This window comes from Leopardus geoffroyi, chromosome D3, assembly GCF_018350155.1.
Source record: "Leopardus geoffroyi isolate Oge1 chromosome D3, O.geoffroyi_Oge1_pat1.0, whole genome shotgun sequence".
NCBI classification, from domain to species: Eukaryota; Metazoa; Chordata; class Mammalia; order Carnivora; family Felidae; genus Leopardus; species Leopardus geoffroyi.
Window position 1 is genome coordinate 27,617,923 of NC_059339.1, and position 14,725 is coordinate 27,632,647.

General features: G+C 46.0%; 2 protein-coding genes across 2 annotated transcripts in view; one reads left to right on the forward strand and one right to left on the reverse strand.

Annotated features, from left to right (window-relative positions):
* The window catches only part of PI4KA (phosphatidylinositol 4-kinase alpha), a 114,754-nt gene that overhangs the window by 47,132 nt on the left and 52,897 nt on the right, over positions 1 to 14,725 (forward strand). The gene's annotated exons all lie outside the window — the stretch shown is intronic.
* SERPIND1 (serpin family D member 1) lies at positions 1,852 to 14,664 on the reverse strand. The gene is made up of 5 exons (XM_045457609.1): positions 14,543 to 14,664; positions 9,984 to 10,879; positions 5,692 to 5,965; positions 3,609 to 3,753; positions 1,852 to 2,699 (listed from the first exon to the last, which is right to left on the reverse strand). The coding sequence occupies exons 2-5, from the start codon at positions 10,861 to 10,863 to the stop codon at positions 2,508 to 2,510; spliced, it is 1,491 nt and encodes a 496-aa protein (XP_045313565.1). The 5' UTR covers positions 10,864 to 10,879; positions 14,543 to 14,664; the 3' UTR covers positions 1,852 to 2,507.

Genomic DNA, 14,725 nt, shown 5'->3' on the forward strand with positions numbered 1-14,725 from the left:
TGATAAGATATGCTTCCTGCTCAGAAAACATTTGTGCACTTCACTGAGAGTTAGTTTACCTGTGCCACTAGTCATTTTTGTAGCCTTGGGCAGGTTATTTATTCTCTCAGTGCCTGTAAAATTAGGTTTGTGAACTGACAGATTTTAGGTCATGGACTCCTTTGAAAGCCTTGCCCTCTCTTTCCATAGAAAGGCATTTCTTCACAAGATTTTGCATTTAATCTCAGGAAGTTGAGTGGGAGAAACCCACCCAGGGACCCCCAGTTAGGAACCCCTGGGCTAGGTACTTTCTCATCAAAGATAGTAATAAGAAGGCCTTACCTAACTCTTGCTAAGCACCACTCGTGTAAACCCCTTCCAAGCATTAACTCCCTTAATTTTTATAACAATGCTGCGAAGTAGGTGCTGTTATTATCCCTATTTTACAGGTAGGGAAACTGAGGCACAGAACTTGCCTCAGCGTCCCACAGCTGCTAATTGTCAGAGCCAGGGTTGGGACCCAGGCAGCCTGGCCCAGAGTCTGTGCTTTGAATTAATACTCTATGGCCTTAAAACCTGGATCAGCTAGTTTCTGAAAAAGGGGGTCTGAGTGCATTCTGAGTGGATGTAGGTGAATGAAAAACATGGAGGTTGGAGGGCCTTGACCTGGGCCAGGTCACAGAGGAGGGCTGGCTCCAGCAGAAGTGGGACAGGTCACATTGGAAGGGAGACAGCTGCTTTTTGGGTAGGGGACAGGCATGGCAAAGGGCGACAGGCAGAGTTTTTGAGAGAGCCACATTTAGGAATGGGAGGGGCACGAGGAACCAGCAGAAAAAAAAATGCAGGGCAAGCATTTCCTGAAAGGACTGTGTGGAAGTGAATTGGAGAAGGAATTCAAGGAGTGGGGTGTCAGCAAGCTCAGGGCTTCCCAAGAGCACAGGAGACTGTGATAGGGAAAGACATAGCCTCAGTCCTGCACTGGTCAGTAAATATGGGAGGTGGAGGCTCTGGTGCAGGAAGCTGGAAAGGAAGCAGGTAGAGAGGTGTATTAAGAGTTAACAGGAGGGCCTGGGACAGATCATGTTTCCTCTGTGACCTTTAATTGTTTCTTCAGCTGCCAAAAGAAGATGGTAACAGCTTGAACCCCTAGAGCTGGTATGAGGACTCCGTGATAACCTGCCTGCACACCCATCACAGCGCCCCCTACCATGGGGAGCATGAGGTGCTCTGCTTTTGCTGCCCCATAACTGGAATTGGTCTCACTGGGTCTAAAACCCTCTATGACAAGACTCCACGGGTGACCCTGGAGTCAAACCAACCTGTGCTCAAACCCTGGTCTTCCTCCTCTGCAGAAAAGGGAAGAGAAAAACTCTCCTGCAGGGCTGTGGGGGTCAGAGTTAGCCACACAGCACGTGGGATGCTCTCCCTGTCACTGCCCATAATCCCCAGACTGCAGAGGTGCCCCCACTCTTGAATTCTGAGCAGCCTTTTTGGATTCCACTCGTCTTATCCAAGTAACGAAGGATCTGGAAACATATTCCTCAGATGCCACCTGTTTTCTCAAACCAGACCTACTATAGGAAGTTGTCTGACGGTCTCCCTGTGTCCAGGGATAAAGCTGAAGCATGTGCCCCACTTAAAGACTAGCATTTCAGGAATTTCCACAAAGCCCCATCCACAACATCTTTGCCCCCTCACTCACCACATCCTGATCCTGAGGAACATGCCCCATGTGTAGCACATAAGTCACTGTGAAGAACTCAAGTTGCTTATTGTCAACCTCTGTCATTCCTAGGGATGTCAGCTGTTTTGAATTTGGCTTTTCTTAGTTACTTGAGCCTCAATAGAGAAAAAATAGAGAATTATAACAGACACGGTAAAAGTGGCGATATTTATTTATCGCTAAGGTAGGAAGCATGGCCATGTGTACATGCTGTCTTCTGGGCAGCAGTGAGGTGAGGTGATAGCAGAAGTATAGATGACATTTAGCATCAATTCGGAAGGTTGAACCTCGAGAGAATGAAGCGCTAACACCCAGGGCACCCCTTAAATGTCATGAGGTTGCTTCTGTCCTAGGCACCAGCCTTGGGAGAGGTGAGAAATTAGTCCTGCAGCTCATTTCTGTGTTCTGTGTTCAGATGAGGAGCGCTGGTAATTTGAGTAATAGAGCCAAATGCTCAAGGACGGGGACTGCAGGGGAAGGAGGTGTGCAGGCAGGACCTCCACAGGTTTGCACTGAGGAGGAGGGAGTAAACCCATCTGTATGTTGTTGACACCCTCTAGGTAACAGCTGACATGTCACAGGTACATTAACTTCTATGAACTGCTGGCATTATTCACTGTGCTGAACTGATTCCAGTGAGCTTCTTGGTCGTTTGTAAATTTCTTGTCTCCTATGGGCCTCGATTTCAGAATGGTAGCATAAACCATGAAAACCATGATGGCAAAACATCTCTGTTCTCATTGTTAGAATGGAACCAGAATTACAGAGTGGCCCCAAAACACTTGAAATGCCCAGACCTCCACCTTTAGGACTTGGTGGGGTTGGCAACTCTCCCCATGAAGAGTAGGCAGCTGGTGCGGTGCTCATAGATGAGGAACAGAAAGGGGCGGTCGACAGTGAAACGGACTTGGGTAGACAGTGGCATGAACCCCACAGTGGTCACGGCGGCAGCTTGGGTGCCCTCTTCGTTCACCATGATGGTACCTTGGTGCTTGAACTGTTTGAAAATGGAAAGGAAAGTTGTCAGATCCCATCAGTGGGCACACAGAGGGAGGGATAGAGAATAGAGTGGAGTCTCCTTTCATTCAGGGTGGAAAGACCACATACAAGGCCCAAACCACAGCTGGTCAGAAGGACCCTTGAAGGTCTTGCTCACCTCCTTCCAGGTGCAGTAATTGTGCTCAGAAGCTGTGTTGTGTAAACTGTGTATCTTTTTTTTTTTTTAATGTTTGTTTATTTTTGCAAGATTGAGAGAGACAAATTGTGAGTGGGAGAGGGACTGAGAGAAAGGGAGACACAGAATACGAAGCAGGCTCCAGGCTCTGAGCTGCCAGCACAGACCCTGATATGTGGCTCAAACTCACAAACCATGAGATCATGACCTGAGCCGAAGTCAGACATTTAACCAACTGAGCCACCCAGGCGCCCCTAAACAGTGTGTATCTTTAAACTCCAACATTACAGTCGCTCATAGTGGTGACAGTATGAGTGGTCTGCCAGCAAGAGAGCAGCTCTAGGTGCATTGCCAGAAGGGTTGGGCCTCGATCTGCATGCTGTTTGGACTGGTATTCTCTCTTTTTTTTTGTGAAGTGTCTGTGGTTGTGTTAAGTTCAGCATGCAGGTCATGCAGTGTCTCTGCATGTATTTAATGAGCCTTTCATGATTCAGCTGGGTGTAGGTATTTCACAGATTGGAGCACACACCCCATCTCTTTCTGCTGTCAGTGAGAATGGGGGCTACCATGGTGCTCCCTAAAACAGACTACCCTGCCCACTCAGTGCCTGACAGACCCAGGGAGAGCAGACCCAGCACCCCTGAGCTGTGAAGTCATGTGAGGCAGGAGGGAGGCTTTGCTGGGGGAAGATCCTGGGGTCAGGTGCAGAGGGTGGACAAGGGGAGAGATTACCAGATCGATGGTGATCCTGTGTTCTGAGATTCCTGCCATATTGCTGTCTTTGTCAAACAGCGCTGTGACCCCCATTGACTTCAGGGCCTCCACCAGGTTGTAGTTCTTCTCCAGCTTGAATTTAGGCAGAAGCACCTCTCGAGTTCTGATCAGAGAAGGAAAAGGGGCCCAGTTTTATTGAACCACAAGTTATACAAGAATCATGTCTTTCCCTCAGATGTCCACAACCTACCTTTCTCCCACCAACCCCAGGTTGCTTTTACCACAGAATTAATGCAGCACTTCCTAAAATTCACATCCTAGTACTGTCAGTTGAGGATTTGAGAGAGACCATCCATTATGATTCCAGTTCCTTAAAATGGAGATATGGTTAGTACTGTGCAGTCATTTCCTCCATACTGTGGGATTCACATCCTGCCTTCCTGGCCAGCAGCAGAATGGTTACTGGTTTATGGTTTGAGGGTATCTAAATTCTCTTGTTTGGGTCCTTGATTTTAGGCATTTCTTATTTCGTTAAGTAAGCAATTAAATATCTGGTCAGTGTACTGAAAAAAGAAGCCTTCATTTGCCAGACAGTGCTAAATGTTCTCAGTCCTTGCCTCAACACATTCAGTCCTTATGGATAAACAGCAACTCTAGTGCCCATAGGGCCAAGTCCAGCACATGAAGGAGATAAAGAGGACATCAGGCATGGTCCCCCTTTTCAAGAGTTTGCTTCCCTTTTGCCAAGCCAGTACTCACATGTGTGAAGCAACAGAATTGTAAAGGTGGTATGATAATGTCTGAACAACTAGAATAGATCTAAGTACTGGAGCCATCCAACAGGGGATGGGGAGGAGGGATATTCCTGTGGCCTGGAGGCTGCCCACAGCTTGAGAGATGGTATGAGCAAAGCCTGGAGGGAGCTTAAGGCTGTGGTATGGCTGGGGTACAATGGGGCACTTGGCAGGTGGGGAGGAAAGAGGAGGAGGGCTGGAGCAGGTCAGACGGGGGCTGTGTCTTTGGGCCTAGCCAAGAAGCTAAGCCACATCCCATGGGCAGGGGGCCCACAGAGAGCTTATGAGAAGAGGAGGTGGAGTGGGAGGGTGTTTTGGGAATGCTGTTTGGAGGCCAGTGCGGGGTGGCTTGAGGAATGGAATGGACAGGCTGGTTAGGCCTTCCTGGCTCAGGGTAAGAGGTCATGGCAGTGAGGTTAAGAAGGATGCAGGCACAAGAGGGACTTTTTTTGTTTTCTTTTTGAGAGACAGAGAGAGAGAGAGAGAGAGAGAGAGAGAGAGGATCTCAAGCAGGCCATATGCTGAGCTCAGAGCCCAACATGGGGCTCAGTCCCATGACCCTGGCATCATGACCTGAGCCGAAATCAAGAGTCAGATGCTCAACCGACTGAGCCACCCAGGCATCCCTCATTTCTTTGTATTCTTGTCCCAAAAGGAAATCTGAACCAAATTCATATCTTAATATGGGCCTAGCCAGTATTAAATAAAGCAGAAAAACAACTTTTTTATTCTTTCTGCCATGATCCGCTAATAGTCATAGTAAATATTTAAAACCTGTAGTTTTGTCTATGGAGTAATAAATAGTAAGAGGAAAATCATGAATGACGTGTCCTTAATAGGCTACAAGGACCACAGGATTTCCTGCTCAGGAAAGGGAAAGCTCATCTTTGTTGAACACCTCTCAGGCACCAGGCGCTGTGAGGGATGCTCAATATTACATTTCTATTTATTTCTCTCTGTGACCCTGGGAAATCATGGAATCATGCTGCCTTTACAGATGACAAAGCCAGGGCTCAAAGCCACAGAGCAACTAGATGGCAGAGCCAGGATTGTTTCCATACTGGCACAAAGTCACCTGCCCCTCACTTCTGAAACTGTCATAGGGAAGGCAGATGTATTTCTCACAGATGCTTTCTGATTACTTCTCACTGAGCAGGAAATTTGGTCTGAATTAACAAGAGTGACCCAGTGTAACAGTTCTTGTTTTTTTTGTGCACACAGCTTCCTTCTTAAAATGACCAAAGTTCCCAGTATTCCTGGGCTCTCCCAGCCTCCCAGAGATCAAAAGAACATTCAACTTAAAGTACCTGTTTGTCATGCTTTTCTGCCATCTCTCCACCACCTGTGGTGTCAGCTGTGTCTCAAGGGTCTTCATTCCAGACAGCTTGTGAGGGACCACAATTAGCATGCTGATGCCCCCCACATACTCCAGCCGCAGGACATCACAGTCCAGCTCCTGGTCATTTGCGGCCAGAAAGTTCCCCTTGGTCTGCATCATGGAAACTTTGACTACTTCTCGTTCATTGAGTCGGAAGTTGTGGTTGTGTGTCATTTCTACTGGGAATTTATTCACCCAGGATCCTGTAAAGTCAACAAGAACAAGGCTTTTATTAAAATGTTATTTTAAAGCAGTGGTCCACACATATAAGTGTGCAACAGAAACACCCGAAGGACTTGTTCTGGCTACAGGGCCCACCCCCAGAGTCCCTGGTTCTGTAGGTCTGATTTGAGCCAAGAACTTGGATTTCTAACAAGTTCCCAGGTGATGCTGATGCTCCTGGTCCAGAGACCACACTTTGAGGACCACTGTTCTAAATGATTCCAAGAAGGTCAGAATGCTAACATACTTGTAGGAAGCGTGATAATGGTAGAGAAATAGACTGGAATGAATTCTGGTGTAGATGCAGGCACTAACTAATTGTTTGACTCTAGCAAGATGCCTAACATGCCTGGACCTCTGCTTGTTGTTGATCTATAAAAAGAGTAGCTTTTTTCTCATGACAGCTCTAGTTTGATGGCTTTCATCCTTTCCACTCTGTGATTCCATAGGGACTAGCTGCACACACTGATGATGCCATCAGATCTTCACATCAGATTTGGGTGTGGGGTGTCTACATAGCTCAATCGGTTAAGCATCCGACTCTTGATTTCCATTCAGGTCATGATCTCATGGTTTGTGAGATCAAGCGCCAGATCAGGCTCTATGCTAATAGCACAGAGCGTGCCAGGGATTCTTTGTCTCCCTCTCTCTCTCTGCCCCCCTTCCTCGTTTGCACACACACACTCTCTCTCACTCTTATTCTCTCAAAATAAATAACTAAAAAAAAAAAAAGATTCCGGTGTAACACTGTATCCAGGAATAAGCACGCCTCTCTTTTAGCTCTAAGGTGCTGGTAGCTACTAATGACTGCTGACTGACAATGGAGAACTGGCAGTGTGCCTGCGTTCCCCTAAGCATTTCTCCTGGATCACTCATTCCTTCCTCCTAGCAACCATATTAGGTGCATGCTTTTTATTATTAGCCCTGTTTTACAGACAAGGAAGCAGAGGCACAAAGAGGCTAAGTAATTTGTTCTAGGTTTCCAGTTGGTAGTTAGAACTGCTGGGATGAGGTAAGCTGGAGGTTCTTGAGGAGGAGGTTTAAACTGCCTGCCTGTGATGGGAGCTAGGTTTCCTTCTCCCTGTGCGGGCCTCTGCCCCAGGCTTCTCGGCCTCGGCACTGTTGACATTTGGGCAGTTCTTTGTTGTGGGGGCTGTCCTGCCTTGTAGGGTGTTTAGCATCCTTGACCTTTGCCCCTGAGATGCCAGGGGTGCTTCCCCCTGCCCCCAGGTTGTTGCAACCACGGATGTCACTACCCTTCTGCTGGAGCTGTCACATGTCTCCTAGGATTCTTCTGACTTCCTCCTGAGGCCCAACCTCTGTTTTTATTGGCTTTGCAATGTGGTTATAACATTTGTAATTAAAAATCAAATTAGTAACAGATTTAGAAGCTAGTGATTAAAATTACACTTGTAGGGACGTCTGGGTGGCTCAGTCAGTTAAGTGTCCGACTCTTGATTTTGGCTCAGGTCATGATCTCACGGTCATGAGTTTGAGCCCTGTGTTAGATCTGAGCTGGGTGCGGAGCCCAAGGTTCTCTCTCTCCCTCTCTCCCTCTGCCCCTCCCCCACTCACACACACACTCTCTTTCTCTCAAAATAAAATAAAAATAAAATAAAATAAAATAAAATAAAATACACCTCTAGACCTTCCTTTCTTTTGATAAGCATCAATGAAAGACTAACTCCTATTAGCATTTCATCCCTCTGATTCCAACACTAAATTAAGTGACTATCCAACATGAGGGGAAAAGGACGCACATATATTTGCCACTTTTGCCCTTTGGCATTACACTGGTCACTGTGTGCAGGAGGTCATAAACTGACTGTCCTAGTTATTTCTGAAGCCCATGCTGGCACGAGTGGCTTGCTGCTGTGTTTCTCTGTCTGTTCCCAATCATCCAGCTAGCCTAATGCATAGGCATTCGTGTCCAGAGTGCCCCACAGACCAGTAAGACTGAGGGCCTTGATGCTGCCCAAGTAACTTACACTGGCTGTTCTAAAGCCATTCCTAAACATAGGTTAGTTGCTCATAGAAGCAGAGTAAACATCACTAGCAATATCATACCTACTTAATATATTCTATGACATTGACATCTGCAGTTTTACTCATTCAAGTTCATTAAACTCCTGCCACATTCCACATACTGGGCTAGCACTGTATCACTGTCTCTTGCAGTCCTGCACACAGCCCTGTTAGAGTAGATGTTATCATCTCTGTGATAAAGGTGAGGAAACTGAGTCGCAGAGACATTGAATGACTTTCCTGAGGCCACATGAATAGGGAGTGGTGAGGCCAGGGCTTACACTCCAGTTTGCTCACTTCCAAAAGACATACTTACAGCCAGTAATAAAAATTATATGTATGTGTTCACTGTATATATAGTTCATGTGTGTGTGTGTGTCTGTCACAAGCCTGCTAGAGCCTCAGCCTTTGATCTACCCACCACAAGGCCAGCGGTGTGCCTGGCATTCGGGGGGGAAGCCCAGGGACCTGGCTCAGCCTCCATGTCCCTCCTGTGGTCTTGGCTGTTTCAGCCCTACTTTGCCCATCTGGCAGAATGCCTACTTGACACAGCTGTGAGGAGGTCTCGGCTTACCTTCAGCAGCCCCACCACCTCAGAGCAGCAGCCAAGAGAGGTCTCCTGTCCTTCACCTCCCTGGGCTGCTATAACCAACACTGGAGCTAAGTAGCGAAGAAGCGTGGCCTCCCAGGCCTGGGGGACTGACTCTAGCTGGTGCCTGTCAGTTCTTGGTGGCAGAGAGGAGAGTGATTGTGTGTCACCATGAGTCGTTGAGACGTAGACTCATTCCTTGTGTCTGCCCTCTGGCTCTCTAGGCTTGTAGAGTGGGGTAGAGGTTTTTTCTGGTTCAGGTCCCAGTGAGGGCACTATGAAAAAGGTCTGGGTTTTACAAGTCCATTGCCAATTTATTTCTAGGATCCCAGGGGTCCTATGTGCATAGTCGTGTGGGGTTGGGGAATGTCCTCCTTTCTTGCCTGGCGCAGAACAGTTGGTCTAGAAATAATAGTATATTTCCCCGCCCCCTCCTGCCCATTAGTGCATAAGTATCCCAAAAAGGAGTTGCAGGTGTTCATGTCAGTTAGTCAAGCTGAACAGTTTTCAGACATCTGTCTTCAGCCTCTTGTCCATATTCCTGCTTACCAATAATTGGGGAAGGAGATGAAAAAAAACACCCCAAAAACCCTCAAAATCTAGGCTGGCCAAATTCTAAAAAGGTTTTCCATTTTTTCTTCCAATTTAACAAAGCAACCTGGGACAACCTTGGCTCTGCCCTTAATTGACTGTGTGCCCTGGGAGCCTCATTTTACTTCTCTGTGCCTTAGTGGCTCCATCTGTAACATGCAACACTAATAACAAGGTTTTGGTGGAGATTCAGTGAGCATAAAGCACAGAGTTAGGGCTCAGTGTCAGCTGCCACCATCACCCCATCCTCATCTTCCCTGTGAGCTAACCTGTGTCTTGGTTTCCTGGATAAATCAGAGCTAGAACTTTTTTTTAAAATACTTTGTATAGTTTATTTATTTTGAGAGAGAGTGAGCGAGCATGAATGGGAGAGGGGCAGAGAGGGGGAAGAGAGGGAGAATCCAAGCAGGCTCCACACTGTCAGCATGGAGCCCAATGTGGGGCTTGAACCCACGAACAATGAGACCATGATCTGAGCTGAAGTCAGACACTCCACTGACTGAGCCACCCAGGAGCCTCTAGAATATAGTTCTTGATGCTCAGTCCATCTGTGCACTAAAAGTATGTTGCGAATTTGTTTTGAGAAACTTAAGCTATTCTTACCTTTAAATTTTTCTTTTTTTAATGTTTATTTTATTTTTGAGAGAGAGAGCACATGCGGAAGCAGGCTCCAGGCTCTGAGCTGTCAGCACAGAGCCCAACGTAGGGCTCAAACCCACGAACCATGAGATTCTAACCTGAGCCAGTCAGACGCTTAACCGACTGAGTCACCCAGGTGCCCCAGCTATTCTTACCTTTAAAGTAGATGCAGTTTAGAATCATCATCTGAGTAGCTGGGTCTATATTCTCCAGAGCGTCTTTTATGAGACCCTTGGTGAGCTTCAGAATGTGGTTATTGGTTTTCGATATGAAGGCAGGGTCTGAGAAGTTAGCCTCCTGGGCCTCCGCAAAGTAGTACTCTTTTACTTTCCTTTTGAAGTCATCCAGGATTGGAAATTGCTTCTGGACATAAAGATCATTGACCGACCTCAGTGTGTACCCAAAATTCCTCCTGAAGAGGCGATGAGTCAGCTTACGGAAGAGATTGTGAATGGTCATGATCTCATACTTGCTGCTGGCATTGACAAAGTCTTTAAAATGCAAAATCGAGTGCACTTGTTCATAGGTCTCCCCCTGCAGGCCAAAGGAAATCATACCCATGGCGGTGGAAATGCCCACTGGGGCTATAAAGATGTTGTCGGAAGGACGCGCCTGCTCCTTCAGTGCTCTGTAAAGGTTGAAAGCGAACTTTGCATTGAGGATGTTGAGACGCTGGATTCGGCTCTTGCCTTGGAAGAGCTGGAGGATGTTCCCTTCGCCAGCCTCTGAATCGGTTGGTGAAACCGCATCGATGATGTCAATATAGTCATCATCTTCACTGAATATCTTCTCCAGGTCCAGATAGTCCTCGTCCTCCTCCCCCTCTGGGATCCAGTCGTTGGTGACCGTATTTTCCTTGTGGAAGTCAGCAGGGAGAAGGGGCATGCTCAGGTTTTTGCTATTTAACTGCCCCCATTGGGGGTCTGCGGATATAGAATCTTCCCCTCCTTTCTCAAGCTGACCAGCCAGGCTGTTGCTCCCACATATAGACGTTAGGATGAGAGAAATGATGAGGGGTTGGAATGGGCATTTCATTTTGGCAGAGCTAAAGCTGGGAGAGAAAACCAATGACATGGTGAGAGGTGGCCTCATGGACCTGCTACCACACTGCTCAGATGACAAGCAGTCATCTGGGTTTTGACCCAGGAAGGTGCCCTGGGAGTCAGAGTGTTTAACCATTTTAGGATCATGAACTTTAAGAGAAGCTGGTGAAGATAAACAGGTAACTAATATTTTGTGTGGTTTCATAAACCTGCCTGAAGGATCTGTGGACCCCTACTTGAGAATCCCTTCTTTAAGGTTTGCAAAACTAAAACCATATAGAATCCTGGGGGCTTAGCATTCCCAGGGAGTTTCTTTTTCATTCATTCACTAAACTTTGTCTCCTGTTTCCAAACAACATATTTTAGGCATGGGAGGCACAAAGGTCTCCCCCACCAACGGGTTCTGCCCGCCTGATGGGGAGCAGATGTGCAATAAAGCACGGGGCTCTCATAAGGACACTACCAAAGCAGGTAGGGGTGCAGAGCTGCGGTGCGGCTCTGCTTCCTGTGGTAGGAGCAGGGTGCCAGGAGAGCTTCACCAAGCTTCACCAAGAGGTGGGGCCTGAGTGGAGATGTTGCAAAATGTATGCGGGCCAGGCTTTTCTGAAAACAGATATCCTAAAGATAATGTGAAATTTGTGTCATTATTTTGGGGTTGTGTAATTTGCATAAGATTTGGAATTTGTCGTAATGTAGTGATCCTCTGGGTGCCTAATGAAAGGTGACTGGTGGCTCGTCTTTCCCCTGGAGCCCCAGAAGCTGTGAGGTTATATGGCTTACCGCAGATGTGCTGTCTTCTTTGCATCTGTTACTTGGCTCCCACTGCTAGCAGGAGAACTACTAAAACTTTCTTACTTAACTGCTTCTAGCATTGAATTAGAAATAATCTTACCAGGGGCGCCTGGGTGGCGCAGTCGGTTAAGCGTCCGACTTCAGCCAGGTCACGATCTCGCGGTCCGTGAGTTCGAGCCCCGCATCAGGCTCTGGGCTGATGGCTCAGAGCCTGGAGCCTGTTTCCGATTCTGTGTCTCCCTCTCTCTCTGCCCCTCCCCCGTTCATGCTCTGTCTCTCTCTGTCCCAAAAATAAATAAACGTTGAAAAAAAATTTTTTTTAAATAAAAAAAAAAAGAAATAATCTTACCAGACTTAGAAGGTCTGTGTTAGGGTAATGTCAGCTGTTACTAAAAGGCCTGAGGGGCAGTCCCTTTATTGAAATCAACCAGGTAAATTTTTAATATATATGCTGTGGTAAGTAAGCCTGTCTTTATCTACCCATCCCTTGCCTTGTTCCAAGGAAGGATGTGCCTTGATTTGTCAAATCAGTTTTACCTACCAATGGCTTTACCTTTCTCTTGCTTACTTCCTGTATAATAATTACATCCTGAGTAGATGAACTATCATTTGATGCTTCTGTGTTTCTCTGGGACAGCAACAGCAGGCATTTTTAATGCTACACCATCACACATGATCCCAGCATCACTTCTGAAGAGACCAGATGGAAGAATTGTGTCTTGTAAAGTTTGGTGTGTGTGTGTGTGTGTGTGTAACCATCTCCCATTAGGCAGATATTTGATCACCAGAATATCTGCTTCTAGTCCAAGCCAGATAAGAGTTACTGGCACCTGTTAAATAAATATTTGGACTTGTTAGGCCTGGAAATGGGGCTAGCTATACAGATACCTCACTTGGGATGCTCTTGGTTTTGTTGATGTTGATGACAACAGTGGCTCTTGATAGAGTGTCTGCTGAATGCCAGGTGCTATACAAGGAACTTCATCTGTGCAACTTAACTTCATCCTTCCAGCATTTTACATACCAGAATACTGAGCCTTGTGTCACTATACGTGGCAGTGGAACCTCCACCTGTTTGCCTGGAAGCACCAGGACTGGTTTCTCTGCCCCCTTGTCTCCCTCCTTGGTTGGGTCTTCCCCTATGGTACTGTGAAAATAGTCGGCTCAAATGCTGTTCTAATCACCACCAAGAGACTTTTGAATCACACATTTTGGAGAGGGCAAATCACAGTTTCTGACTTCGAAAATGTCCGCTGTCTTTTCCTGCCCCACACCGCCCCCCCACCCCACCAGCACCCAGCTGAGGCTACCGTGCTGCACACCTATCCCACTTGCGGGAAACAACTTCTAATGTGTCTGGCTACAGGTAGAACTGGGCCCAATTTCCAGACAGAATTGGGTGTGAATATTGATAGCAGTACACTGTAAAAAGAGAAGAAAGTGAGCAACGTGATGAAAGTCTCCTTTCTAGGCTGCACTTAAAAGGATCCTTCTCAGATAAAAACAAGGTTAAAAACAACAACAGTAACGTGAATGAGTAAGAGTTCAGGAAAAGGAATCTGAGACCAGATAAGGAGGCAGAGATGAAGACATTCATGTTTTTTTCATGTATTCATGTAGTATATTTGGAAGCTTCTTATACCCTGTTTCTGCATTATCTGATAAAAAGCCAAAAATAGTGTTCATTATTCCCTTATTAGAGGAAGGAGAAAAGCTCTTTGATATTGTTTGTGAATTAAAATTAAGGATCTAAGGGGCACCTGGGTGGCTCAGTCGGTTAAGTGTCCAACTTCAGCTCAGGTCATGATCTCACGGTTCCTGGGTTCAAGCCCTGCTTCGGCGTCTGAACCTGGAGCCTGCTTCGGATTCTGTATCTCCCTCTCTGTCTGCCCCTCCCCGGCTCATATTCTGTCTCTGTCTCTGCCTCTCTCTCTCTCAAAAGTAAATAAGTATTAAATTTTTTTTTTAATTAAGGATCTAAAAGGCCCATCTTCCTGTCATTTTGCCATTTATTAAGAATTATATAAGACACTTTAAAACTATCACTAAGTTGTGTTTAAATCCAGATGACTATCTTTGAAGAGAAGCAATATTTTTTAAAGGTAAATCATTCAAAAGTTTGCTTTTCTGGGAACTTTATATGGCGCTTTCTCATGACAATTGTATGGAACAGGTTTAGCCTTTTTGATCACGCATCAGAGCATAACATCTGGACACCCTAGTCCCTCCAGGGTGTGTCTTCAGGTCCCAAGAGGGCAGATGTGTTGGGAGAGAAGTAACTGCCTAAAGTTTTTTTAAAAAATCTTTCATTTTAGAATAACTTCAAACTTACAGAAGCTGAAAGATCAGCATAAAAAACAATCCCTGTACACCCAGATTTCACCAGCTTTTGTATTTTAGAACAGTTGCTTTATGGCTCTCTCCGTGTGTATGCGTGTGTGTGTGTGTGTGTGTGTGTGTGTGTGTGTGTGTGTGTATGGGTGTGCACACAGGCACACATGTATACTTTTTTTTCTGAACTTTCTGACAATAGGTCACTTGTACGTCTCTCTCACTTTAAATTCTAATATTTTAGGGAAAAGTGCCTAAGGACAAGGATATTTTCATGCACCATCATAGTACAGTTATCCATTTAAAATAATCTAACATAGGCACAATACTTTATTCTAGTTCCTGTTCCAATTTTGTCAATTGTCTCAAAAACGTAACTGACGAATGTTACAATAGGCAGACTAAAAAATAAAAACATTTTTCCATTTTTAGGATGATGTAGAAAGCTTTTGAACTTGTAGTTTGATAGAGAAATGCACCAGTTACCCATCTCTAACCACCGTAAATAAGAGTTTATAATCAGCAGAAATGTCAGAAACCCAACTCACCTCTGTGCTTCTGAGAAGTGTGGCAGAGATGAAATGAGCCAAGGTCACCAGCAGGGTTTCAATGTGAACTTTGATGCTGGGCTGGTATTGGGTATTTTCCAAAGTAAATATGTCCCAAATCAAACACCATTCAACTAGCTTTGTCAGCACAAACCCCCTCGGCTGTGTCTTTGATCTCTGCTG

Excerpts from the sequence above, each read along its gene's own strand:
- SERPIND1 (XM_045457609.1), bottom strand. The coding sequence starts at position 10,863 with ATGAAATGCCCATTCCAACCCCTCATCATTTCTCTCATCCTAACGTCT. Across the intron at positions 5,966-9,983 it reads AAACTGCATCTACTTTAAAG|GATCCTGGGTGAATAAATTC; the intron begins GTAAGAATAGCT and ends TTGACTTTACAG. Across the intron at positions 2,700-3,608 it reads ACAGGATCACCATCGATCTG|TTCAAGCACCAAGGTACCAT; the intron begins GTAATCTCTCCC and ends ATTTTCAAACAG.